This window comes from Urocampus carinirostris, chromosome 2 (genome assembly GCF_059441175.1).
Source record: "Urocampus carinirostris isolate Australia breed hairy pipefish chromosome 2, RoL_Ucar_1.0, whole genome shotgun sequence".
NCBI lineage: Eukaryota > Metazoa > Chordata > Actinopteri > Syngnathiformes > Syngnathidae > Urocampus > Urocampus carinirostris.
Genome location: NC_142350.1, coordinates 32,033,746 through 32,060,461, shown reverse-complemented (window position 1 = coordinate 32,060,461; position 26,716 = coordinate 32,033,746). Strand labels below are relative to the sequence as shown.

The window sequence follows — 26,716 nt, the reverse complement described above, 5'->3', positions numbered from 1 at the left end:
GGCCCCAGAACGAATTAGGCTCATAGGGTGATGTGCCACTGTACTCATAACTCGAAGAGGCGACAGGTTCTTATCATGCATGTATTTCAGAAAATAATCTTATAGTGTTAATTACAGCTGTAAAGTGGAATTATAACATGCAAATCCAGGTCAAATAGAAATTGACTGAACAGTTTGTACAACAATTGTGTACTGTCATTACCTGAAAAGTCAGACAAGTGGTGGCAGTCTAAATTGGCAACCTCAAGTGGCCATGGCAACCAGAATATGCTACGGCCCTTAGGAGCCGACGTACCATCGAGAACATTTGCTATTTGAATCTAGAACCAAAAAGACATTCATGCTCTCCTATGATGACAGTTAATTACTCACTCTACCTCACAGGAACAGTGTGTTGACTTATCTCGAGAGCACTTGGAACGCCTGTATGCATTTTCCCTGATGTGGAGCGCTGGGGCTGTTCTTGAATTAGATAACCGCAAAAAAATTGAGACGTGGCTCCGAGGAAATGACAGCGTTCATTTGAACTTGCCGGACATCGCTCCTGACAGTGAGGACACCATGTTCGACTATCACGTCACAGCAGATGGTAGGCAGGAGCACGGCATTTAATGGAAGATGTTGCTTCAGTCTGAGATTTATACACAAATGGGCAAACTCAATGGCATCAGTAAATAATAAAAGCAATGAATAAATTAATAAAACATGTTTTTCAGTTTTCACGCGTCTTAATATTAAGATTTATGCTTTCACATGGTTATGGCTTTGAAACAATAGTTGTATTGCATGTATTGTATCAAAATATGAATTGCCTATGCCTCTTTTTTTCAGGTGTGGCAGCAACATCTGTTTAGTATTACGAGAATTTAAGGCATTTAATAAATAAATACATACATATAATCCATACATAAAAATGAATTAATTCCTTTTACATACATAGCAACATAATAAATACTCAAAGAACACAACATGAGATGTTTATATACACCAATTTAAATGTGCCTTTTTAGAAAATAATCTTTCAACAACAGTCATTGCTTTATAATTAGAGTTAAAATCAACAAGTTTCTTGTATTTAGCATCACTTTTCTCTTTAAACGTGTTTGAACATTGGCTTATTTAAATAGTAAAAATGATCAATGTGATGTTTGACACAATGTGTAAAACAGACACAACATACACCATAAGAAACAAAAAATGAGTCTTGATCCAATTGTGGACTTTGAGGACAAGAGTCTTTTAGAGAATAGATGTTTCTACAATTCTACACACTGGATTCTTAATTCTACTTATCGGTAAACTGCATAAGCCTGATCATTATTCTGATGTTTAGAAGCAAGTGTGTTGTGTAATGAAAATCTCTACAATTTGGCAGGATTAGGGGGATTCTGGTTAGGAAGATCCCCAAACTGTATAATGATACTGTATATGCTGCATGGTAATGTTTGCATATGTATTTAATTTTGTAGGTCAGTGGGTGCACTGGCGCACAAGAGTGGAGGAATATGTGTATCCATCCGAAATGACCCCCGAGTATAGCTCCATCTTGGTGCCCAACGTGGACAATGTTAGAACGGACTTCCTGATACAGACCATCGCCAAGCAGGGCAAGGTAAAAAAACAAAACACTCATATTCATATTTCATCAATTATTTATAGTATGTCTACTGCATTAAAAAGGGTATTTGAAAATCATATACACGATGATATGCGGTGATGTTCGTGTCTGGTGAGGCACGGTAAGATTTACAAATAAATGAGCATTCATCTTATTTGTCAACTGATTGACAGATCAAGAAAGCGCTATAAACTGTAGCATAGAAAAATATGTTTTATTGTCTTACCTTGATTATAAATGGTGTCTATGCGCTGCTCCTTTTAAATAAAAGTATTCACAAATAGGTCATCCTCCAAAATGAAAAGTATTCCATTTATTAAGAAATAAATTGCTGGTTGGCTTGACTAACATTTAGCTTGCTAATACTATCACAACATTTTTTATTTGGGGCTGAGGTGTGTGCCAAATCAGAATCTTTGATCTCACTAGCGCCTTCTGCCATGAGGCAAGACAATTGCATACCTCACTCAGCATCTGCAGACGCTCAGCACTTTAATATGTTACATACTCATTCTTTAAGTAATATGAATGACATAATGAGGAAAATCAGCAATTGTGAAAAAAAGAAAATCTGAAAAGTATATAACTTTGAAACTGAATATATAACAATGTGTGTATATATATATATATATATATATATATATATATATATATATATATATATATATATATATATATATATATATATATATATATATATATATATATATATAAAACAATTTTATATACTTTTAATTTATATTTCCATGATGAGGGACAGCCTCACCTACCTTCCATATACAGTATAATATAATTATTGAAAATTAAATCAACATAACCCAGAAGTGAGCGTTGTTCACTGATGAAACCTAAAACATGAGTTCATTCTGTTTTTATGTGCACACTTAAGAAAATAATGTCCTCATCAAACTAAACCCTTGTGGAGATTGCCTGGTGTCACTCTGCACATCAAGGCTGGAGAGCGGCTTTCATCTGATTCTGCACTCCTCGTTTTGAGGGTTGTGTCGTGCCTAGTGACTCGACCCATCTCATGCGCAGGTTCAGTCGATAGCACTGCCACAACTCGTCGTCGCCATGCTTATAATGCTGATTGAACCTCTGCTATGCTTTAAGGTCGTTATATTGCTTGCTACGATGAATTCATTTCAAGCGCTCTTTGTGTGAGCATGGATGCAGGAGTAGGTCTCATTAATCACGCATGCACCACATGCATCGATTCAACTGACCAAGTAAAATCTCATCGTGTGAAGTGCAAACTAAGTTCACTGTTACCTGTTAAAAATTAAATTATTAAGGTCCTCCCTAACTCATATTTGTATTTTAACTTTTTTGTTACTATTCATATATTGTTTTATATATATATATATATATATATATATATATATATATATATATATATATATATATATATATATGTGTATATATATATATATATATATATTATTTTTATATAATAATATAATATGAATATATATATATATATATATATATATATATATATATATATATATATATATATATATATATATATATATATGTGTATATATATATATATATATATATATATGTGTATATATATATATATATATATATATATATATATATTATTTTTTTGGGGGGTCCAATATGACTTTTTATAGCACATTTGCCTAACACGCGAAAAGTCCCTGGTTAGAGAGTGGAAACATCTGTTGGACTGAAGAGGGATGGGCGACATCAGGCTGTACTTGCCCAAGACCCGAGTGATTAATGGATCCAACCAACCGCCCACTCAACCCACGCATGACTTTTCAATATTTTAGGTTGCAACCCCCACTTCAGGCACCAGCATTGAGCTGCAGATATATATAAATAACTTAAAATAATGTCACATAGATATGTGTACTGTAAGTAGCAAATGTACATTATACACAAAAGAAGTTTAATGGGGTCATTTTACATCCCAGCTGTCAAATATTATGTAATACACATACTGATATCATCCTGTATCCAAGCAAGTCTATGACTGAGGTAAACAATCAAGAATTGATGCATCCAGTAGATGTACTATCGATATATACTAAGAATAAGAATATTTATATATCAGAATATGACATGACCTCAAAATATAACAATTATCGCAATACTATGTGAAGGGAGTTACAGTAATTAAAAAAGATCACAATACTGTAAAAGACAATCATAATATTGTTTAAAAAACTTTGGTGGGGACGGGTAATTGGGAGCAGGTTATATAGTATGTATACATATTTTTTTTTGGATCAAAACAGCATCTCATCAGTTTTTTTCCGTTTTGACTTAGTGATACCACATATGACAGTATGCACATCACTGTCAAGTAAAGAGAAGCTGTCTTCATTTGAGATTATTAATTTTTGGGAGTCGTAATCAGGCCTACATCAAGTCAAACTTGCACCTATAACAAGCCGTACGAGGGCAACAGATATCTAAAACAAAAATAAATTGTCTTTTTAACAGATGTACTGCTTTTACTATTTTAACACAACGCAATATATTGTGGTTATTTTAATGCCTCAACTTTACAATATTGCCATTATTATTACATCACTAGAATATACCTGAAAATGATAATTGCCATTGGATTGATACGGTTGCGTATTTAGGAGGTCAATGTATTATTTGTAAAATAATCAAATGACAAATTAATTTTATGTCATAAATATTATTAATTATGTTTGTCTCCCCTTTTTAAGCGCCGAAGTAATTTTTAGATATTTTTCTGGAAAAACGGGACAAAAATCAGAACTGGAAACAGTATCAAACAGAAAAAAAAAATCCCCTTTTTAGGCCGAAGATTACGGGTAGCAATCTCGGAGTCCCATAGACTTGCTGGGACTGGAATCACTGCTTTTGCCAGCAAGACCAAACTGGAGGTGAGAAATGGCAAGGCTTATTTTCTTTTCCCCTGCAAGTTGACTTCTGGCAGCATGTGAGATAATTACCGCTAAATTTAGGACAAAGGGAAAAAATACATACAAAATCCCTAAAATGGAAAATGTCTTTCAAGGATGGGTAGGTTTGTTAGCACCCTGAGAATCTCTTGTTCGTCCCATTTATACTCAATTCTGAAGGCAAATATTTTGACATCATTCACCATTTTGTCAAAAAAACAGACCAGACCTAAAATATATCTCTATTAAATTTCTGTTCTTATCGTGTCTTCTGGAATCAGGCAGAGAGATGCAATGTGTAAAGTTGCAATGTCTTCTACAATAACGATAGAGCCAATGACGACCACCCCAAGGTATGAAAGATTTTTAACATCTTTGTCTTCTTTTGTTAGGCTGTTCTGCTGGTTGGAGAGCAAGGCACAGCCAAGACAGTCATGATTAAGGGCTACATGACAAAGCTTCATCCTGAGACACACATTGGGAAGAGTCTTAATTTTTCCTCTGCCACTACGCCACTCATATTCCAGGTACAACCAATCAACTCTGAGACTTGAATAATTTAAATCTCAAGGGGATGCTGTGCACCGTGAGCTTCAACCCACCTAGCAAGATGCTCGAGGCTCAACATCTGTTTTCTTTCTAAACAGGAGTTATATTTTAAATGATTTCTTCTGCTGCAATGATTTTAAAAAGGGGAAAACATACTTCTGGGGTTTCTTGAAGACACTTAAAGGGTACTTGAGGTCCTAAAATTGATCAAAATTCATGCAAAATCACAACATTTGCTTTCTAACTACATTGCAAAAATACATCTTTAGAAAAAGCAATAATATATGATATGTGTTGATTAAAAAAAAATATTTATTTTGTATTAGTTCTCGTACTTTACTGTTAGCATACTGTTCTCTTACAATATTTTTACTTATTTTGGGTACTATGTGTCTTATTTTACTAGATGTTACGTGTACATTTTTGTAGACACTCAAAATAAGGCGAGAAGATATCAAATATGAATATTCCATCCCTTCCAAAAGCCCCCCTCCCAAGCCCCTTCTTTTAATTAAACCTTTAAGTTTACAAAAATGGATCAGCCCTAAAGTCTGTGTTTTTCAAAGAACAGCAACAGGATTGACCAATGATGCATTCGTCAAAACAACGAGAAACGAGTCCAAATAAGGAACTGGCATCCCATGATATCTCCTTTGTACTCATCCAGTATTAACAAACTTATTCCTGGAAAAACAAGTTTAACATATTGTAAAGAGAAAAAAAAATAGTCTAATCATTTGCATTTCATTTGAAAAAAAACGTTGATGCTATAATAAATAGAATAAAGCTTTTAAAACCGAGCAAATTACTGTGATATTTTTTGCTTATTTTAAGGATATTTTGCCTTTTTTATTATACTTGATTTTCCTTGATTTACTATTTTTAATTCAGTTTTGGAAATTCGGACATAACACTCACTCTAAGAATTATTTAAAATGAAATACAATTTTAATCGAGATAAATAAAAGTTAGTTTAAAATAATTTCAAAAAAATCAAAAAATCGTATTTACAGTGATCCCTCGGTTAATGGGGACCAAAACCACCCGCGAAAAGTGAAAAAATGCTTAAAAAAAAAAAAGTTTTTTATTTTTTAAATGTTTTTATTTTATTATTGTTATTTTTTAGACCTGCGAAGCTCTGAAGCCGCGAACGTGGAACCGCAAAGTAGCGATGCCCCTTTAAAAATGCTTAATATATATATATATATATATATATATATATATATATATATATATATATATATATATATATATATATATATATATATATATATATATATATATATATATATTATTTTTTAAAATGTTTAAATTATTTTATTTTATTCTTATTTTTTTTTAGACTTGCGAAGCTCTGAACCCGCGAACATGGAACCGCGGAGTAGCGAGTTCCCACTGTATTATTTATCATTACTTCATGCATTTTATCTGAATAAAACATAAATTCAAAAACATTCTAAAAAAAAGAAAAAATGCTCCACAGAAACCAACAAATTAATTGGATATTTTTTTCTAATTTTTGGACTTTTTTCACCCTTTTTTCTTGTACATTATTTTTCTTGATTTGCTGTTTTAATTAAATTCATACATTCAAACAATTGTTTAGAAATAACATAAGAAATAAAATATATAAAAATCAAGTTTAACATAAATTGTACATATTATTATCATTATATTTTTCATGCGTTAATATCATAACTAAAATCATAGCGAACTATTGCTATAATTTGCCTTTTGACAGTACCACAGCAAACTATTAATTACATTAATGTTAATTGAATGAAAAATGATTGATTTAGTAAACTTGATATAATAGCACGAATGATAGTAATAAGGATATATCATTATTCTAATCATCATTTTATCATTTGTATAGGGTCAAAGTTCAGGTGGGACTAAAAAACATAATTCCCATTCTGTACAGGAATAAAAGTACTTCAGGAAATACTATGCTTTAAGGTGTAAAGCCATATTGAGCCATATAGACCACTATTGATCATATTGTTACAATAGATTGTTTCCCACAAGAGTCGGGGGTTTTCAAGTCATCTTTTCGAGATTCATGTTTTAAAACAGTGTCTCTTTCTGTTCTTCTTAGAGAACTGTTGAGAGTTATGTTGACAAGAGAATGGGGAGCACTTACGGACCCCCGGCTGGGAAAAAAATGTCTGTTTTTATCGATGATATCAACATGCCTGTCATTAATGAATGGGGTGATCAGGTTTGTAAATGAAGTCATATTAGTGAAGAAGAAATCCTCCCAAGTATCAATTATTACACCTTTCTGGTCGAACACAGGTGACAAATGAAATTGTCCGACAACTAATGGATCAGAACGGGTTCTTCAATCTTGAGAAACCGGGAGACTTCACCGGTATTATCGATGTCCAGTTTTTGGCTGCTATGATCCATCCAGGAGGAGGCCGGAACGATATCCCGCAGAGGCTCAAAAGACAATTTTCCATCTTTAACTGTACACTGCCTTCAAATTCGTCAATCGACAAGATTTTTGGTAATAAACGGATTAGGCATATCTAAATTACATAATAATAATACAGGAGATCTGAATGACTGAAGAAAACACATAAAGTTGCTGACGAGAAGAAATATTTTATTCAGTGAACAATTCTTTAACTTTTAACTTTCTGAACATGAATGGAACAATGAACACGGACTTTTCTGAACAGAAATTCTCTTGCCTACTCCTTGCTGCTAAAAAAAGAAAGAAAATCACCCCAAAAAAGACCACAAAATTCTTTAAAAATGACCAAAATAAATGAACCTTAAAATAAAAATCAACCAAAAAGCGACCAAAATGACTCAAAAACGAGAGATACTAAAAAACAAAACACTCTTAAATTAAAAAAATGGGAAGAATGTACTGATAAGTATCAAAGATAACTGACAAAGTACAAAAGTTAGTGAAAAGTGTGAAAAAGTATTCAAACAGAACTAAAATGGATGAAAAAGCACTAAAAAGCATGAACAGGTATGAAAAGTATTTAGAATTTTCTGAAAATTAGTAAAAATGTACATATTACTCAACAGTATGTTGAAGAACGAAAAACGACTGAAAAAGAAACAAAAAAATAATCTAAAAACGAAAATTTACCAAAAAAATGAAAAAAACATATACCCCAAAATGACCAACAACGAAACAATACAAAAAAATGCTTGGAAAATGACCGAAAATCAAGAACTAACCAAAGAAGAAGTTAAATCTAAAAATTTGAAGCAAGTACTGATGAACATATTACATCACAATATGACAATAAACCAAAAAGAACTGAAATAAGAAATAACAAAACAAAAAATAAGAAATAACAAACACAGAAAGAATCTCCCCAAAAAGACCTAAAAACTTATTGCGGAAGCTGAGAAGTCGGGAAGCCAGGGGCAGACGAGCAGGATACTGGTAAGGACGGGACAGACGGGAGCCAGAGTCAAATAGTGCTTGCCTTGCGTGTGCGGAGGTTCGCTGACGGACTGACGAGGAGTGAATGGAGTTCTGAGTTTAAATAGAATAGGAAACCAATCAGGCAACGAGCAACAGCTGGCGCCAAACGAGCAGGCACAGGTGAGGGCAATGGGTAAGTGTAATAAAAACTACAAAAAAATAACTGAAACGACCCCATAAAAAGACCCAAACAATGACCAGAACCACATTAAAACAATTAATTTACCCCCCCAAAACAAAAAAAAAAAAAAAAAAAAAAAAAAAATGTATGTGTGTATATATATATATATATATATATATATATATATATATATATATATATATATATATATATATATATATTTTTTTTTTTTTTTTTGTGTGTGTTGAGCCACAATCTATCATGTGTTTTTTGAGACCCCTTTTTGAATGCACTTACAAATAATATTGTACAGGTGTGATTGGGGAAGGCTACTTCTGTGCCCGCCGTGGTTTTTCTGAAGACGTTCGAAGCGCAGTACCCTTGCTGGTGTCCATGACTCGAAATCTTTGGCAGCTGACCAAAGTCAAGATGCTTCCAACTCCTGCCAGGTTCCATTACATCTTCAATCTTCGGGATCTCTCCAGGGTCTGGCAAGGAATGCTGAATACTACTGCAGAGGTGGTCAGCTCCACCCAGGTAGGATAATTTACCTTTTTACAGTACCACAGGAAACCTAAAAAGATCTTTCGTACAGGGATTTAAAATAAGACAACAAAGTCAAAGTATCTAAACAGATTTTACTTACAGGGATTTTAAATAGGAAAACAAATTAGAAGCAACAACACAGATGAAAAGCATGGCCTATTGGGGAGAACATTTTAAGATAAATGAGAAAGAGAAAAGGATACAAAATTATTTTGATGTATTTCCTATGGCTAAAAAACAAACCCCCTTGAGATTGTCATTATATTCAAATTTTATGTTTTATTTTTCTCAATACGCCACACGTTGCAACTACAGTATTGTAAGCCTACACTACAGATAGAAAATCAATACAATAACAAAGCATACCTCGTGATACAAATCTTATTTTTATAATATTTTCTTCTTTTTCTAGTAAAACATAGGCAATCAAAACTGAAATAAGTAAAACATTCTAAAACAAAAATTGGGAGTGTAAAGATATGCAAATGTTTTCTGGGCAATACCAGACATTACTATTATAGTATTGTAAGGCTGCAGTGCAAAAAAATAGACAAATGCAAATAAATGAATACATGTATTTATTCTACTGGATCTGTTTAAGTAAGAGAAAAAAAACTAGAGTAAGAAAATCTTACAACTATAGCAAATGGAAAATATTGCTCATTTTAAGTATCATTTTGTAATCTTTGTGGCAAATAATTCATAAATTCAGGGGGGAAAAATGCAATCAGCTACTGTATAGCAGATAATTTAGCTTTTTTTAAGAATAAGCCTACATATTTAACTAAAGGAAGAAATAAAACAAAAATGTTTTTTTTAAATGATCAACTTTTTTGCGATGTCAGGCATGATTGTTTGTTTTTTACCGATATATAAATGATCTATATTGTTGTGAACATCGAAGTACTGTAATTTTAATTTATTACATTCTTTTGCACCATGCACAATTGTTCCTGATTTAAATACAGACGCTGCCCTACGTACGAACGAGATCGTTCGTAAGTTGAATTTGTTCAGTTTTTTCAGTGCTATATTTTGTATGTTTATGGTTTCTATCAGTATGTTTAAGGCTTGTATAAGTAACCTATATTGTTTTTTTTTACAAAAGAAATAAACATTTCATTTAATAATATGCTCTATAAACATATATAAAGTTAAGTTTAACTTACTTTTGGAAGATGGGCTTCAAGATGTCCTCCTTTGTGGTAGAGAGTTGCTGGAAAAAAAAGTGATCCAACCATTTTCTCAACTGCATCAAGCTTGCTTACTCCACTTTCATTTAAAAAGAAACAGCTCGCTTATCTTTATACTTTACACCAACTATATCGAATGAATGCACGAGACATTAAACAATAAAAATATCACAAGAGATTCAGTCCAGTGTGTTTGCACACCAACTATACTTTTCGACATCCAGAATTTTTTTTCGTATTTACCGTTTCTCGTAAGTCGAATTGTCGAAAGTAGCGGAGCGTCTGTCTAAGCCAGGGGTGTCAAACTCATTTGAACTCGGGGGCCACACGATAGAACAAACATTCTGTCGGGGGCCGGACCAATAGATAAAAGAGAAAGAAAAAAAGATAAAGAAATAAGAGAAAGAGGGAGGGAAAAGGAGAGAGGGCGGGAGAAAAAAAGAGAAAGAGAGAGAGGGAGGGAGAGAGCATGAGAAACAAAAGGGATAGACAGTTTTGAGAGAGGGGGGAAAAAAAGGAGAGGAAGAAAGAAATCCAAAGAGAAATAGAAAGACAGAAGGAGATAAAAGAGAATATAAAAGCCCAAAGGGTAGGAAGAGAGAAAGAGAAAAGAGGGACAGAGGAAAAAAGGAAGTTAGAGCAAAAGGGGTTAAAAAGTCACAGAGAGAGAGAGAGACAAAGAGCAACAAAGGAAGAGAAAAAGAGACAGAGAGAGAGAGAGAGAGAGAGAGAGAGAGAGAGAGAGAGAGAGAGAGAGAGAGAGAGAGAGAGAGAGAGAAAAATACAATGACAGTGTCTTTGTGAGAGGCACCTGGCTTTGGCAACATCAAGTTGACATATTTCAACCTGCAGCTTGTTTTTCTCTTGCGCTTCTCTGAGTATTGTCTCGCGGGCCGGATTCAATCCCTTAGCGGGCCTGATCTGGCCCGCAGGCCGCCTCTTTGACACCTGTGGTCTAAGCAATCAAATAAGCAATGGTTACGACATTTAGTCACTAAACAACGGAACAAATGAAAACCAGAACTGAAATTCAGGTGAAGAGAATTTGTCCCCTTAGCGTACTAGTTGAAAACGCTAACAAACAATATCACCACAAACAAACAAACAAACAGATTCAACTCACCTTTGAGCATTTCCTGACAACAAGAAATAGAATATAGTATGACTCGTATTTAAATGTGAGTTTGGCTCCGACAAATGCTTCGACAGACAGAATACAAATGATTTAGTCATGTCCATATTCCCCGCAGCTTCAAGGTGCAAGATCCAGTGTAGGGATCTGCAACATTTTAAAATAAACCCAAAAATATGGTTGATCTTTTAATGGTATAACCTAAAATTTGGAAGAGGTACATTTTTAATAAAATGTATATGTTTCTTTGAGATGTGATTTGTAAAATTCTTAGCTGGTGTTAGCAGGAAGTTGTTTATGTTTTTTGTGACTGCATTTCATCAGTTCTTTATAACCACGCTGTCATTAGTCCCTGTTAAATAAAACATCATACAGCCATCATTATGAATTAACGGGAAGAATTACAATAGATGGTACAAATTTTGGGAGAAAAATAGACGGTATAGTTGATTTTGCAGGTGCTGTTGGCATTGTGGAAGCATGAATGCAAACGCGTGATAGCCGACCGATTTATCATGCCTGAAGAAGTGGAATGGTTCGATCAGGCTTTGGTAAATTTGGTGGGGGACACCCTTGGAATGGAGCATAATAAAGATGTTGACCTCAGTGTGGACAGCTACTTTGTTGACTTCCTGCGAGACTCACCTGAGGCATCAGGTAGCAGCACACTTGTTTTTTTTTTTCGTTTTTTACCTATGATTACATGACATAATTCGAACATTTGCCCTTTAATGGGAATTTGTTTTCATCGCAGGGGAGGAGCCTGAAGAGTCTGATGTCGAGTTACCCAAAGTTTATGAGGCAATTGAGTCTTTTGAGAGCTTAAAGGGGAGACTAAACATGTTCCTGGCTCTTTACAATGAAAGTGTCCGGGGGAATGACATGGACATGGTCTTCTTCCAAGACGCAATGATACATTTGGTCAAGGTAACGTCTTCCTCATGCTTCACTATTCAACATTTGGCAACATTTGTGTTTTGTGGTGGTCGTTTTTTTTTCCGATTCAACCTCCCTTGTTTATGTATGTGTTGTTTAAGATCTCAAGGATAATCCGAACATCGGGAGGTAATGCCTTGTTAGTCGGTGTTGGTGGTTCAGGCAAACAGAGCTTGACCCGACTGGCCTCGTTCATCGCTGGGTACAAGATTTTCCACATCACTCTTACAAGGTATGATTAATCTATTGTACATTTAATAAAACTAAACCTGAAATCGACATATTAAGAGTAACATTACTGAAATAAAATATGCATTTGTTGACTAACTAGCACCTTTTGAAGAATATTAGTATGTTATCAATAAGACCACAATACTTTTGTCAAATCAATTAAAGGACCAGTTTTCTTGTAGGTCACCCCGGAGTAAGTCGTGATAGGCCAAAAGTCATTAGGTTAAAAACAAACCATACAAAAGTAGAGGTGGGTAGTAAGAAGTTACATTTATATTGTTACTTTTACTTGTGTAAGTTTTGCTACTTTTTGTACTTTGAGAAGTATTTTTTAACCACTACATTAGGCTATGCTGAACCCGTTACTAAAATTCCCTCTACATAAGTGTGCGTCTTTCTGTCTCTGCTAAGGCGGATTTATTTTGTCAGAGACCTCGTTACTTTCATCTATATTTGTTCAGTGACCCAAACAACAAGCAGCAGGGTTAGAAACGTCCTTTTAATGTACAGTACTGTATAAAGCTATAGCCTCACACGTACACACACACACACACACACACACACACACATGTATATATATATATATATATATATATATATATATATCTCATCTCATCTCATTAGCCGTACCGCTTATCCTCAGTAGGGTCGCGGGGGGCTGGAGCCCATCCCAGCAATCATCGGGCAGTGGGCAGGGGACACCCTGAACTGGTTGCCAGCCAATCGCAGGGCACACAGGGACAGACAACTCATTCGCTCATTCACACCTAGGGACAATTTGGACCGGCCAATTCACCTGAAAATGCATGTCTTTGGAATGTGGGAGGAAACCGGAGTGCCCGGAGGAAACCCACGCAAGCACGGGGAGAACATACAAACTCCGCACAGAAAGTCTGGAGCTGGATTTGAACCCACGACAGGTTCCCATGACATGAACTGTGCCGCACAAGCGCTAACCACTGCGCCGCCGTGCTGCCCTATATATATATATATATATATATATAATAAGGACAATTATTCCTGATACTTAAACCTGCAGGGGTTAAGTAAGAAATCTCTAATACCAGAGGCGTGTTCAGGAGAGTGAGTGATTGCTATCGCGAGCTATCGCTAGCTTCTGAACGGCCAGTGATTATTGAGCGCTCGCGTGCCCGAGTAATCACGGGAGAAAGACCGCTTACTTTGATTTCCAACATGGCGTCGACAGTGCAGAAGATGGAGGATCTCACCCTGACGAGTGCTGTTGGCGATGTAATATATCGTCTTACATTGCCTGGTAATGTTTGTGAACAATGCAAGACAGGTATGACCCTTCCACTGCGTTTAGGATAACCTTAACTGTGTCAATATGCGAACTGTCGCTCATATCAGCCAACTCGCTCAAAGCAAGCTGTAGAACGAAATCCATTGTACTGTCGTCGGCCATTTTGGATCAGTAAGGCAATCACAGCGAGCGATTACAAAACGTTCAGCAGTGCGCGGCAAGCGATTATCAAGAGACTACATGTCTGATCACTCTCCTGAACACGCCTCAGTTCACCCCTATTTATACTGACTTTATATTCTCACCTTAGACAGGTAACTTGGATCAGGTATGACAAACAATAACAACATCTGTTGCAGAGATGGCATCTAGCTACTGAGTGTACATTGCTGTGCCAGCTGGCTGCCAACATTATCAAATACATTTACTGGCTGCTACACTCTGCGGTGCCAGACAGTGAATTATAAAAATGAGCATCTGTTGGATAAAATAAGCATCTGCCTGCTATGGTCGAAAATATGGGGGCACATAAGTCAAGCAGGTTGTAAATCGGATGTTCTCTGTTGGCACGAAAGGTACTGAAATACTAATTCCTCACTACTTCACTCTGTACTTTGCGGCTTCAGTGCCTTCCATCCATTATCAGCACCGCTTATCCTCAGTGGAGTCGCGGGGGTGCTGGAACCCATCCCAGCTATCTTCGGGCAGTGGGTAGGGGACACCCTGAACTGGTGCGGCCTCAGTGCATCGCGGGTAAAAATAAAATAAAAAAAATTTGAGCCACCCCAGCTAGCTCGCAAATTTCACATATCACGGAGTGGGGCTGGTCCCCATAAACTACAAAAAAACGAGGTATTAATGTATCCCAAAACCATCTGCACAAGCAACCCGAGTCGTAGGGTTGTAAAATGTAACTTTCAGGAGAATTCTTCCCTCTAAAAGGACTTTTTGTTTGATGTCCCCAAGTCATTTAAATTGCATCATTCCAGAGCTGCTCCGTAAGATTGGATTCTAATGCAAAATTGAATGGAACTCCTTGTTGAAAGTCCGCAATCTCAACGTTGTACTTGCTTTTTCCGCCACACAATTTTGTTGTCTCCCATGAGCCTTTTTCATTCAGTTGCAGTTTATGATAAATTTTACCTTGTTCAACTGTCATTTATTTTTGCTTACTGCCTCTCGCCTCATTGTTCCTTGAATCCGCGGCCTATTTTTTCTTGTCAGAATTTCTTTCATCCCCCCTCCTTGATGTGCAGCTCTCTCTGTAGGAATTTATATTTAGTTGTCCTCGTTCATGCTCTACTGCTTATTAATGAGTGATTCCGGTATTTGTTTATTGGGACTTGATAGGACAAACTTAAAAATCAATAATCGTTTCTAAACCTTCTTATTGTCAGCAATCTCTCTCGCCTGTACTGATTTATGTCCCTGCTTTGTATGCAAGTTATATCTTTGATTATTTCCCTTCACCTCCCTCTCTCAATTGATCTTTCACAACTGTCTCTGTGACTTGTCAATATTCCCAGACAATCAAATACAAGCAGACAGAAAAATTAAATTAAATAAAAAAAATGAAACCCCCCATTGTGTTCACGTAGATTCAAATTTGTCATTTTCTGGGCTGCTACCTTATTGAATAGCTTCAAATAAAAACGAGACAAAGCAAAATACTAAGGGTATCTTGTGTTTGTTTCTTTTTTTATGTTTTCTGTATCTGTGTTATTATTACTGTGTACAGACGCTGCCCCACTTACGAACGAGATAGATTCCGGACGATCGTTTGTAAATTGAAATTGTTCGTAAGTTGCTTCCGTGCTATATTTTGTATGTTTAAGGTTTATATAAATATGTTTAAGGCTTTTGTAAGTAAACTGTATTGTTTTGTACTGAAAATAAACATTTCATTAAATAATATGCTCTGTAAAGATAAATAAAGTTAGGTTTAACTTACTTTTTGAAGGTGAGCTTCAAGAGTTAGGCGACTTCCTCCTCCGTGGTAGGAAGTGGCAGAAAAAAAGGGATTCAACCATTTTCTCAATTGCATCAAGCTTTATTTCATTTTCATTTCAAAGTTCTTAGCGTGGTGGAGATAGTATAGACATAGTATAGACAGTATAGAATGTTTACACACAAACTAGGAAGAGAAAACAGATCTCTTCTTCGGGGTGGATGCTAGGTGACCTTTCACAGCGCCACACACCGGTAGCGGCAGAAAGAAGCCCTACAGTAATGTCCTGTACTCGGAAAATGTGCACACAATACAAAATCTAACTTACAGCAATGTCCGGATACCGTTTTTCGTAAGTCGAATGGTCCTATGTAGGGGAGCGTCTGTATTACAGTATTGAAGGGAATATTGACACTGATGCTTGTATTCATACAAAAATCATGCAATAGAAAACATTTTCTCCGAATAAATCTGATCCAAAAACAAAGGCTGTAAATACATAAATGTACACATCTCAACAAATAGTTTTCTCACAGGAGATAAAATGTCTTAAGCTGTGCAATTAAAAAAAATAACAAACTTAAAGAGTGTATTATCACCAAATACAGAGTGAATTCTTTAAATATGTATGATCTTTGATTACATCTCACAAAAACACACATTCACTATCTCACTTATACAATAAATAATTAAAAATAAACACAAAAACTCCATAGGAACTAATGAATTTCCTTCTGAAAATAGTGTCATATACCATTAATATTTAATAAGCACTTTCTTCGCTTTCGTAACTTCAGCCTAGTTTGTATGTTGCGTGCGGGTTTTTGCGTTGATTCATTTAACTAGTTTACCAGTTTATGCTCAGATTTACTGCTGCTTTAATTTTAGATTTTAGATGGTTCTTAATTCACAAACGGAGTGCATATTTCATTGTTTCACTATTGTAAAGCAACAGTTGAGTTTTCTCTACGGACCAGGTAAAAACTTAAAAAACCTCAAATAGTACCTCAATTTTTATTATCGAAATTATTGGCATTATATTAACTATTGTTGATAATATTTTTATATTTTAAATTTTATGAAAATCTTAATGTTTAATCATTTAGTTTTTCTAATTTTATTAAAGGTGGGGTGCATCGTTTGAGGTGTCTTTAAAAACGATGAAAATTAAGCATGTTCTTTAGTAAGTATACACAGTACAAAAAATTCCCAACTGAGTTCAAAGTTACCTTATGTTAGTTTTTTCCACCGCCCCTATCTTCTTTATCTTACTTTTGCAAGGCTGTTCGGGGAGGAGCAGATTTGGTATTTGTTAGTGTAGCAGACCACTCTGCATAGAGAAATATAAGACACATTTTAAACAATCATGAACATCATGAACGAGCCAACAGAGGCTGCAAGCCAGGAGGTGGCAGTCGCGAGTAAAAAAGTTCAAAATTTGGTACTCTTCCTTCAGATAAAACTGTAAGTAAACAAAACAATGACAGATATTGAACTAATAAGAAAATAATAGTAACTAATGTGTTTAGTTTGTATTGAACTGCGAAAATAAATAACCATTCGTATGATTTATAAACAGTTTTTCATTAGTGAACAAAATGAGGGGAAAAAAACAAATTTATTTAAAAATAAAAAAATAACAAATGCATCAACATTTGTTAAAAATCATTCCATAAATAAATGAACAAACAAGCAAATAAATCAAATTAATAAATAAATGAACACAGATATAAATACATGAATAATTATTTGATGTATTCATTTAGGCTGCAATACTGTGCAACCTATTTGTTTCTGTTTGGTGATGTTTTTGATGTGTTTTTCAGGTCTTATAACACAACCAACTTGATGGATGACCTAAAAGGTTTGTACAAGACAGCAGGTCTGCTCGGAAAAGGCCTCACCTTCCTCTTCACCGACAACGAAATAAAAGAGGAGTCCTTCCTGGAGTACATGAATAACGTCTTGTCCTCTGGGGAGGTAAGAACAATTTTGTCGCCGTCTGGGCCATGTTGATTGCGTGCTTAAGTAGAAGATGGATAATCTCCATTCATGAGACATGGTTCATATGCACCAACTCATTACCCAAAACTCCATATTTGTATTTATTTTTCATGTTTATGAACTCATACATGTCATTGTTAAGTATTGGTTTAACTTAGAGATTTTCTTGCACAAAAACACGTGTGTTCATATAATGTTCTTCAGGCAACGTCTACCATCTTTACTATTAGTGCAAATTCTCTTGGCTGTTAAAAGGGATGTGCCAAGAGGACGTCTATTGAAAGTGGCAATTGTCTGTTTTTTCTCCGCTAAACACCGCAGGGAGCTTCAAGGTCAAGTGCCTCTGTTAATGCATTTGTGTGGTTCAGCACCCCACCACTGCTCTCCGTTACGTATAAGGATAGTCCTTTTATAGCTTTTAAAACCAAACAAAGCATTTTCCAGATCGTTCTTGTCTGCTTACGGTATTCCCTTTTTCTTTCATCCATTTCTTATGTCTTATCTATTTCATCTTTTCGTCTTGGTCGGAAGGTCCACCATTCTCTTATTTCTCTGCTATGGCTAATTTAGCTTCCATTTACTTCACATCATCTCTCCTCTTCCTTTCTTCTCTCACAATTTTCTTCCATTACCTATCTTTCTTTTAGTCCCTTCTCCACTCACAACTGCTTGTTTAGGGCTATCTTCTGTTTTCAGATCCCTGATATTGCTTAAGTTGCACCTGTATCTCTGTGTATTCGCTGTACCATTAGTATTTTCATTTTTTTGGACTTTATGGACTTTTGTTGTGTGAAGCGCAAACAATGGTAGCGCAAAGCACTTTCGTATGAACTCTAAAAATATTCTGTTTTTTTGAGGTTGTTATTTGTTTATTATTGGGTGGTTTATTTTTGGGTTGTTTTCACTCTGTTTGGTTGGTTGGTTGGTTGGTTAGTTGTTGAGTTGTTTGTGTCACATAAAAAAAGAACATACAGTATTCACCTAAGCCTACATCTAATTGCAGCATCTTGGGTTTCGTTGTCACAGTATGTTAACCCATTTTGTAACAATGACAATAAAGGTATATTCTATTCTATTCTATTCTATTCTATTCTATTCTATTCTATTCTAATCAGTATATGTCATGATATTATTTGCTTATTTTCAACAACAACAATTGTCCTATAGTCTTGTTTATAACAATCCAAAATCCATGCCGGATTCCGAATAAATCAATATAAAAATAGATAAGTAAATATGCACAAGTAAGATAGAATGTAGATCTCCATTATTATTTTTTCCATTCTTATGATGATGACAATGGTGACGGATAATATTAATGATATTACAAATAACACAAATAATAATAATGATAATAATAATACAAATAATAATAATATGTAAGAAAGTAATCATTAGTAAGTATTCCCATATTCCAAGGCCCTAATGTTGTTTCTCATAAAGGATTAAGTTGATTTTTACTTTGGGAGGAGGGGTACATTTTGTAAAATGGGATAAATAAGTAGATACACACGCTTAACTTAATTTGATGCAATATTGCAAACAAGAAAACATTGAGTCATATATAAATAACCATTGAAATGAAGCTACCCTGTGCTGGAATCTGGCTGGTTGCACCGATATTACATTCTGCCAAAATGTGATGTAAGTGCAAAAATGTGCTTCTCAACCTACAAGGGACAGCCTTCAAGTTGTATTACATCCTATTACATTTTATATTTTTCTTTCCATATTTTTCCCCCGCATTCACTGAAATCACATCTGAAGGTCATGTTTTGTCCACTGTGGCCAAGGCAACCGTGTTTTAGATGAAAACATCACATTGCATTGACAAGCGGTAGGCTATATAGACTGGAAGATGCCAACCATTCATTAGCACAAAGAATAGAAAGGCCAGGCTGCATTTTGCCAAAAAAGAAAAAAAACAAGCACTCAATATTCACGGTGAATGCATTATGGGCTGATGAGGAATATTAGCCTAGACATAATGGCTACTTTTGAAAGAAACAGATGTGCTCATTTTTCAAAAGATTCTGTAGAGGTGATGCTGTTGCTTGAGCTTTTAATCTTCATTTCATGTCATAGCAGCAAAATTATTACAATTATTATTAATAGTATTTCCATAACGTAGAAAACAAATATTAAAATATTCAATTATTTACTTAAATGTACAGTAACATAAAACAATGTGAACTGTAATTACGTATAACACTATGCACTTAGTATCTATTGACATCATATTTTGTTCTGATATTACTTTGTTTTTACTTCAATAACCAACCAAATAGATTGTGACGATTACACGAGTGAAGTTATATTGTTGCAATGTTTGGATGTTGTTGCCTCTTAATGTATAACAAAATCAGTTGTACGATCTGTTACCTTTCTTTCTTTAGGTGTCCAATCTGTTCGCTCGCGATGAAATCGAAGAGATTTTTAGTGACCTTGTCCCAATCATGAAGCGAGAGTTTCCGAAACGGCCGCCTACCAACGAAAACTTGTATGACTACTTCATGTCGCGGGTTCGACACCACCTACATGTCGTTCTCTGCTTTTCACCTGTTGGGGAAAAATTCCGCAACCGGGCTTTAAAATTTCCGGCATTGATATCTGGTTGCACAATGGACTGGTTCAGGCGCTGGCCCAAAGATGCTCTTGTTGCAGGTACATTTCAACACTTGTTTTGGAGTTTAGTTATAACAGTGTTTTACAACCTTTTTTGAGCCAAGGCACATTCTTTTCATTATTATTTTTTTAACACCTGAAAATATGGTGGGGAAAAGCTTATATTAACAGTCTAAGTGTTTTTTGTTTTTTTTTAAATTGAAGAATGACGTTATATGATTACGTCTTGAATAGACAATTAGCTACTTGGTGCAGCTGCTGAAGGGGTACTACATAATTACTGTGCCAGGCGCTAGACCACACACTATTTAGAAAAAAACCTCAGTTGCGATTTTTCATACCTGTATTGCAATTTCGATGCGATTTACTTTCCTTTTTTGGGGGAGAACTTAATCATAGTGACAAAAGTGTTTCGAGATGAAATCATTACCGACTGAGAGTATACCACTGTAACAAAATAACAACTATAGATCAACAAATAAAAAAACATGACTGCAGTTGGTCTTTATTATCATTATATAAAAGTAAAACAAAATTGGAGGGCTTCTCCTATCAGAGTAAAAAAGTGATTCAGAGAGCGGCTGGCTAACTACACACTAGCATAACCCTGGCTTCAGCCACGTCTCCGCGATGATTGAAATACAAGAGTCTCTAACGTGGTGGTTTTCCACAAATTGTAGCTCCAGGTAGTCTATTTCATGGATAAAGGATCTGGCGTTGGTGAAATACAGCCTCCGCAGGGGGTGTCTTTGGAGTGTGTTGTTAGCTTAGCCATAGGCCAGACCTTTCTCTCCTGAAACCGCCTCAGTTGATTTCTAGAAGCGATAACAATGCACGGAGCATTCGCTCGAAAGCACCTTATTTTGCACTCTTTAGATTTTTCTTAGAGTTTCAATTTATTAATCAATTTCTTATCAATGCAACGAGCCGCTAAGTCTACTAGCTGACGCGTCACCATTTGTTTTGGTGGACAATTGTGCTAAACTCCTGCTGTTTGACTGACAGCATACACAGGCCTATCACATTCGCATACACTGCTCGCAATCTCTCTTTTATATTGGCTAGTGTCGTTAAAACTGACAATTCTGGTTAGCCATCACTGACAAACATGGAACTATAAACCCTTGTAAAAAAATGTGCAATTGCATAATCGCAACACGTCACATCAATTGCATTACTGTTAATTGTGCAGCCCTATCGCACAGGCACATAAATGGCGCACTGGAATGCCGCGGCACATCGGTTGAAAAAAACCATGATTGTAGCATCCTTTTTGGGTTTCGATTCTTTTTGCCCTAAAATAAATATTCTGTGTTTCCCCACCCACAGTTTCAGAGCACTTTGTGTCTTCATTTGATATTGACTGCTCTCCTGAAGTGAAGAGTGAAGTTGTTCAGTGCATGGGTTATTTCCAAGATGGGGTTGCTGAGAAGTGTGTTGATTACTTTCAGAGGTTTGTATTCTGTGATTTTTGAGAATTCTGTTATTCCAACAAAGCTATGAATATTAAAAAAGACAAGCATCTTAGGCAGATGAGACAACTTCAACATCAAGTGATGGATCTTTTCAAATGTGACTGCAGATACCGACGCTCCACTCACGTCACACCCAAGTCCTACCTGTCATTTATCCAGGGCTACAAAAACATCTATGAAGAAAAGAGATCTGAAGTTAAGACACTAGCTAACAGGTAAAACAACATTTTACAGCATTTCACATTTTTTGCTAGTCTGTCATTCGCCATTTTTCAGTTTCTGGCGATTCCTTTATTGTCCTTCAAATCACGTCCAGGATTGTCTTTCACAGCCTCATTGCGTTGTATATGAACTGCTTTAGTGTCCTGTTGATGTACAGCTTTTGTCAAGAACCAACTCTGGCTTTCACATCCGTGAAAGCAAAGTGCAGAAACATTAAATAGTACAGGAAAGAGTGGTCTTTTTTCTGGAAAGAGTTAGGGACACAGAATATCAGGTAGAGGGGCAACAATTTTGGTCCAAGATGCACGCAGAGGGTTGAGAGAGAGAACCTCATTGACGGATTGTGACAGCTTTAAATGCTCAAGTATATACGTGTAGGGCCTTAAGTCATAGACTTTCTTGTAGTCAACCCAGAAAGAGCACAGGTTGTTTTTTTCATGGTACATACAGTATATACCCCAATGTTGTATACTACCACGTGAACCCTGAGTGACTAAACCCTGGAATAAATTAAGGCTTAAAAGTCTCTACAAGCCTGCAATAATTTTTTTCAGTGGCTGGGTTAATGGTTTACGGCACCGTATGATCAGCAACAAGAGTTGAATAGCAGCCAGCATAAGACATCCTCAGAGGTAGTTCTGATTCTCGACCCTTTATCTTAAGGTTTATGTTAATAGTTTAGGGGAATTTTAGCCCATATGAAACAGGAGAGTAAAATTATATAGTAATGGAACTGATGATGACAACCTTGTGGAGTCATAATAATAATAAATAGATTACAATTGTTTATTTGTCTTTTACATTACTATTTTTCTATTTAGGATGAATACAGGTCTCCAGAAACTAAAAGAAGCATCCGAGTCGGTAGCAGCACTAAGCAAAGAGCTGGAGGCTAAGGAAAAAGAACTACAAGTGGCCAATGAAAAGGCTGATATGGTAGGTGTGACTAAATATGTTTTAGGGAAAACCTTAGCTAGGTTATGCGTAATTTGCCTTTTACCAAAAATGTTGTTTTTGTGCAGAGGAGTTGTATGTTTTCACCGAGTCAGCTTTTTTTCTCCCTTGATACAGCTTTTCAAATAAATGTTGTTTTCACCGTGGCATTTTCACTATACATACTTCTGCAGTATAATACTTGCATTTAATTTGTGATTAACTTTTCTGAACTGCCTAAAAGGTGCTGAAAGAAGTGACAGTCAAAGCCCAAGCAGCTGAGAGAGTCAAAGTGGAGGTTCAGAAAGTCAAAGACAAGGCAGAGGCTATTTTGGATCGGATCTCGGCTGACAAAGCCATCGCTGAGCAAAAACTTGAAGCTGCCAGGCCCGCTTTGGAGGAGGCAGAAGCAGCACTGCAGGTACACTATTGAATTAACATCTTCTACTCCAGGGGTCAGCAAACTTTTTATATAGGCTTTTTGTACAGGAGTCATAAAACAAAAGAAAAAAGATAACATCCATCCATCCATTATCTGCATCGCTTATCCTTAGTGGGGTTGCGGGGTTGCTGGAGCCCATCCCAGCTATCTTTGGGCACTGGGCAGGGGACACCCTGAACTGGTTGCCAGCCAGTTGCAGGGTACATAGGGACAGGCAGCTCACTCACTCATTCACACCTAGGGACGATTTGGACCGGCCAATTAACCTGACATGCATGTTTTTGGAATGTGGGAGGACAACGGAGTGCTCGGAGGAAACCCACGCAAGCATGGGGAGAACATGCAAACTCCACACAAGAGGTTCGATCTCATGACCTCAGAACTGTGCCGCACATGCGCTAACCACTGCACCGCCGTGCTGCCGAAAAGATAACATAAACCAATCATTTTTTTCTCATTTCTCAATTGTGTATTTTTTAATCCAGGTGAGTGCAGTCGTTTCCTTTAACAGGGCTTCTGTGACTTGTTTTATAAGTAAAAAAACATCTTGATCGTTTATTTTCCTCAAATGTTCTCTGGTTAATAAATGGTAGTCAACAAATGCAGCTTTGGGAGTGGCACTTTGGAGACATGCAATGGACATATTTGAAACTGCTGGTCATTGTTTGACATGATAGGGGCTTATTTTTCTTTTGTGCTTCTCTTAACTCTGTCCAAATGTCGGATTAAATCCATTGGCAGGTCTGAGCAGAGCCACGGGCCGTAGTTTTCCAACCCCTGAAATCTTTGTTTCAAAGATCAACAGACTGCATTTTTTGTTAGATGTTTTATTGCTGAGTCATGTAACTGCAGTCACACTCTTTCTTAATTATTTGCTGTGACTAAATGAACAGCTAAAAAAAGGCCTTTGGTATGGAGTGCTATTTAGCGACAGTACGGGTTTTGCCAACATCTCTGCCGCCCTGGAGGGTTTTTGTCTGGCAGAGGAGATGTGCTGTTGGCTATGTAGTAATTATAATTAAAGCATTGCTCCTGGGTGCATAGCTGCATGCTAACTAATGATGTCAGCTCATTGATTAGAATTTTCATCTTGCTTTGTTGGATAAGAGAGTTGTTTAATCCCAGTAGTTTACGGTTTTAAATATGAAAACGAACCTTATATAGCAAGCTTACAGACGGCCGGCACATGGAGTATTGCCATATGTTACTTGATAAATCCCCCACAATCATTGTGATGGCTAATAAGCAGCGTGCACACTTTTACATTAACAACTGTGTGAGAGGTTCTGTATGGCTTATGTGTTGCATGACTCACATCCAAAATCCACCCAGTTTATGAAAATAAATGATCAGGACCTGTTGGTTTGTTGGTTGGTTCCCTTAACCACTAGGGTCGTAGGGGCACCAATTCCTCTGGAGTCTCTTGGGCAAGTACAGCCTGATGGCGCCCATCCCTCTCCAAGCCAACAAAAGTTTCCACCTGTACTCTGCAAATATTTTCCCGATGAGGGCGTGCATGTATCATGGTATTAAAGGGTGAAATTTGATTTTTTTCCATTGCCTCAATCAGAGCTTATTTACACTTTCAAGAAAGATTTTCATGGATACTAATGGAAAAGCAAGACGGCAATATGTATACAACACATTTAACCACCAATCTGTCTGATTTATGTTAATAAAAGGTCAGAATTTTAAGGCCTTCACAAAGTTAACAACTAAAGGCATTCAAAAGCAAAGAAAACCAATCTAATGTAATCTACTAAAAGGAGCATTATTTTTAGACATACTTTAAAAGCATTTGCAATTGGGGTTGATTTCTCTCAGCTACTGAAGTAAGGAACGAGATTTAGATTGTATTTGCTAAGAAAAGTGAAGTACTCTAAATCCCCATTTTTATTTTCGAAAAAAAAAAAAAAAGGCCATTGTTCAGTATTAGCAGATTATATTATTTTTTTCTTTCATGAATATGCTTAATCTTGCAATACAACCATAACAAAAGTAAAATGTGGTGCATAATTTTCTGATTTAGTTAGAAATGAAAACAGGATAGAAAAAAAGGTAAAAAAAAGAAATCGTTAAAACCTAAGTGGCTGCAAAATTATAAACCAAAAATAATAATCTGTATCAACTCTTGGGCCACAAAATGAAAAGACAAACGTTACACTGTAAATTATGGCAACATGATGATTTATACCCTAAAGAAAACAAACTAAAACAAATTTTAAGTGGCAACAGTATTAATTTTTTGTCTCAAAATGTATTAATGGAAAACAAGTGTGGCTCGGCCCATAAAGGTTGCGAAACACTGTTCAAGTGAACATTCTTTTGGATAATTAAAGTTGTTTTCATATATGGATTATAGTATTATTTAAGTGTTTCAAATGTTTTTTTTCTAATGCTATTCCATAAAACTATCCGCCAGTCATGATCACTCATTGCACTCACCTTTGCCCGCTCGTTTGGCGCCAGCTGCTGCTAGTTGCCTGATTGATTCCCTTCCTATTTACACCCAGTACTCCAGTCACTCTTTGTCAGTCCGTCAGTCTGTTTTTGACCACCGACCACGCTCTGATCTCCTGCTCAGGCTAACGACCTGTTTTTGACCAACGACCACGCTCTGATCCCCCGCTCCGGCTATCGACCCGTTTTGCCCATTTGAAAGTGCTTTGATCTCCCGCCCCGGGAAATCCACTTTCGCATTCCGATCACGCTCCAATCCTGTGAACGGCGTGCTTCCCTCATCCAGCAAGCACCGGATCGCTGCCCTTTGTTTCCTCGATATCCCAATATACTTTTGAGTGAAACGTTACGCATTTGGGTCTATCATTTATTCTGGTTTTGACAGGAGATGACCCACTCAAGCATTGGTATGTCATAAGTACAACCATTTATTAGAGAGTAGTCTAAAAATAAATAAATTGTCTACAGTATTCTTTTTTTTGTTTTGATTTTGATGAGTTTGGTATTAAATATTTGAAGATAAATATTGATATGTGAATCATTCAGATAGTGAGGCTTTTATGTTTAATGGTTTGCACTGGTGAATTGCATTTTAGGTGAATTGGCCGGTCCAAATTGTCCCTAGGTGTGACTGAGCGAGTGAGTTGT

General features: G+C 36.1%; 1 protein-coding gene across 2 annotated transcripts in view; it reads left to right on the top strand.

Annotated features, from left to right (window-relative positions):
• dnah5 (dynein, axonemal, heavy chain 5) overlaps positions 1-26,716 on the top strand; it is a 159,252-nt gene that overhangs the window by 70,792 nt on the left and 61,744 nt on the right. For both annotated transcript variants that reach the window (XM_088326195.1, XM_088326196.1), the window contains exons 51-65: positions 385-589; positions 1,470-1,612; positions 4,923-5,057; positions 7,178-7,300; positions 7,378-7,591; positions 8,971-9,194; positions 11,987-12,185; positions 12,283-12,455; positions 12,566-12,696; positions 17,734-17,887; positions 20,308-20,575; positions 21,866-21,989; positions 22,119-22,226; positions 23,055-23,169; positions 23,411-23,587. In XM_088326195.1, coding sequence (XP_088182321.1) covers positions 385-589; positions 1,470-1,612; positions 4,923-5,057; positions 7,178-7,300; positions 7,378-7,591; positions 8,971-9,194; positions 11,987-12,185; positions 12,283-12,455; positions 12,566-12,696; positions 17,734-17,887; positions 20,308-20,575; positions 21,866-21,989; positions 22,119-22,226; positions 23,055-23,169; positions 23,411-23,587 — 2,493 coding nt within the window. The remainder of the gene's footprint in view (positions 1-384; positions 590-1,469; positions 1,613-4,922; positions 5,058-7,177; positions 7,301-7,377; positions 7,592-8,970; positions 9,195-11,986; positions 12,186-12,282; positions 12,456-12,565; positions 12,697-17,733; positions 17,888-20,307; positions 20,576-21,865; positions 21,990-22,118; positions 22,227-23,054; positions 23,170-23,410; positions 23,588-26,716) is intronic.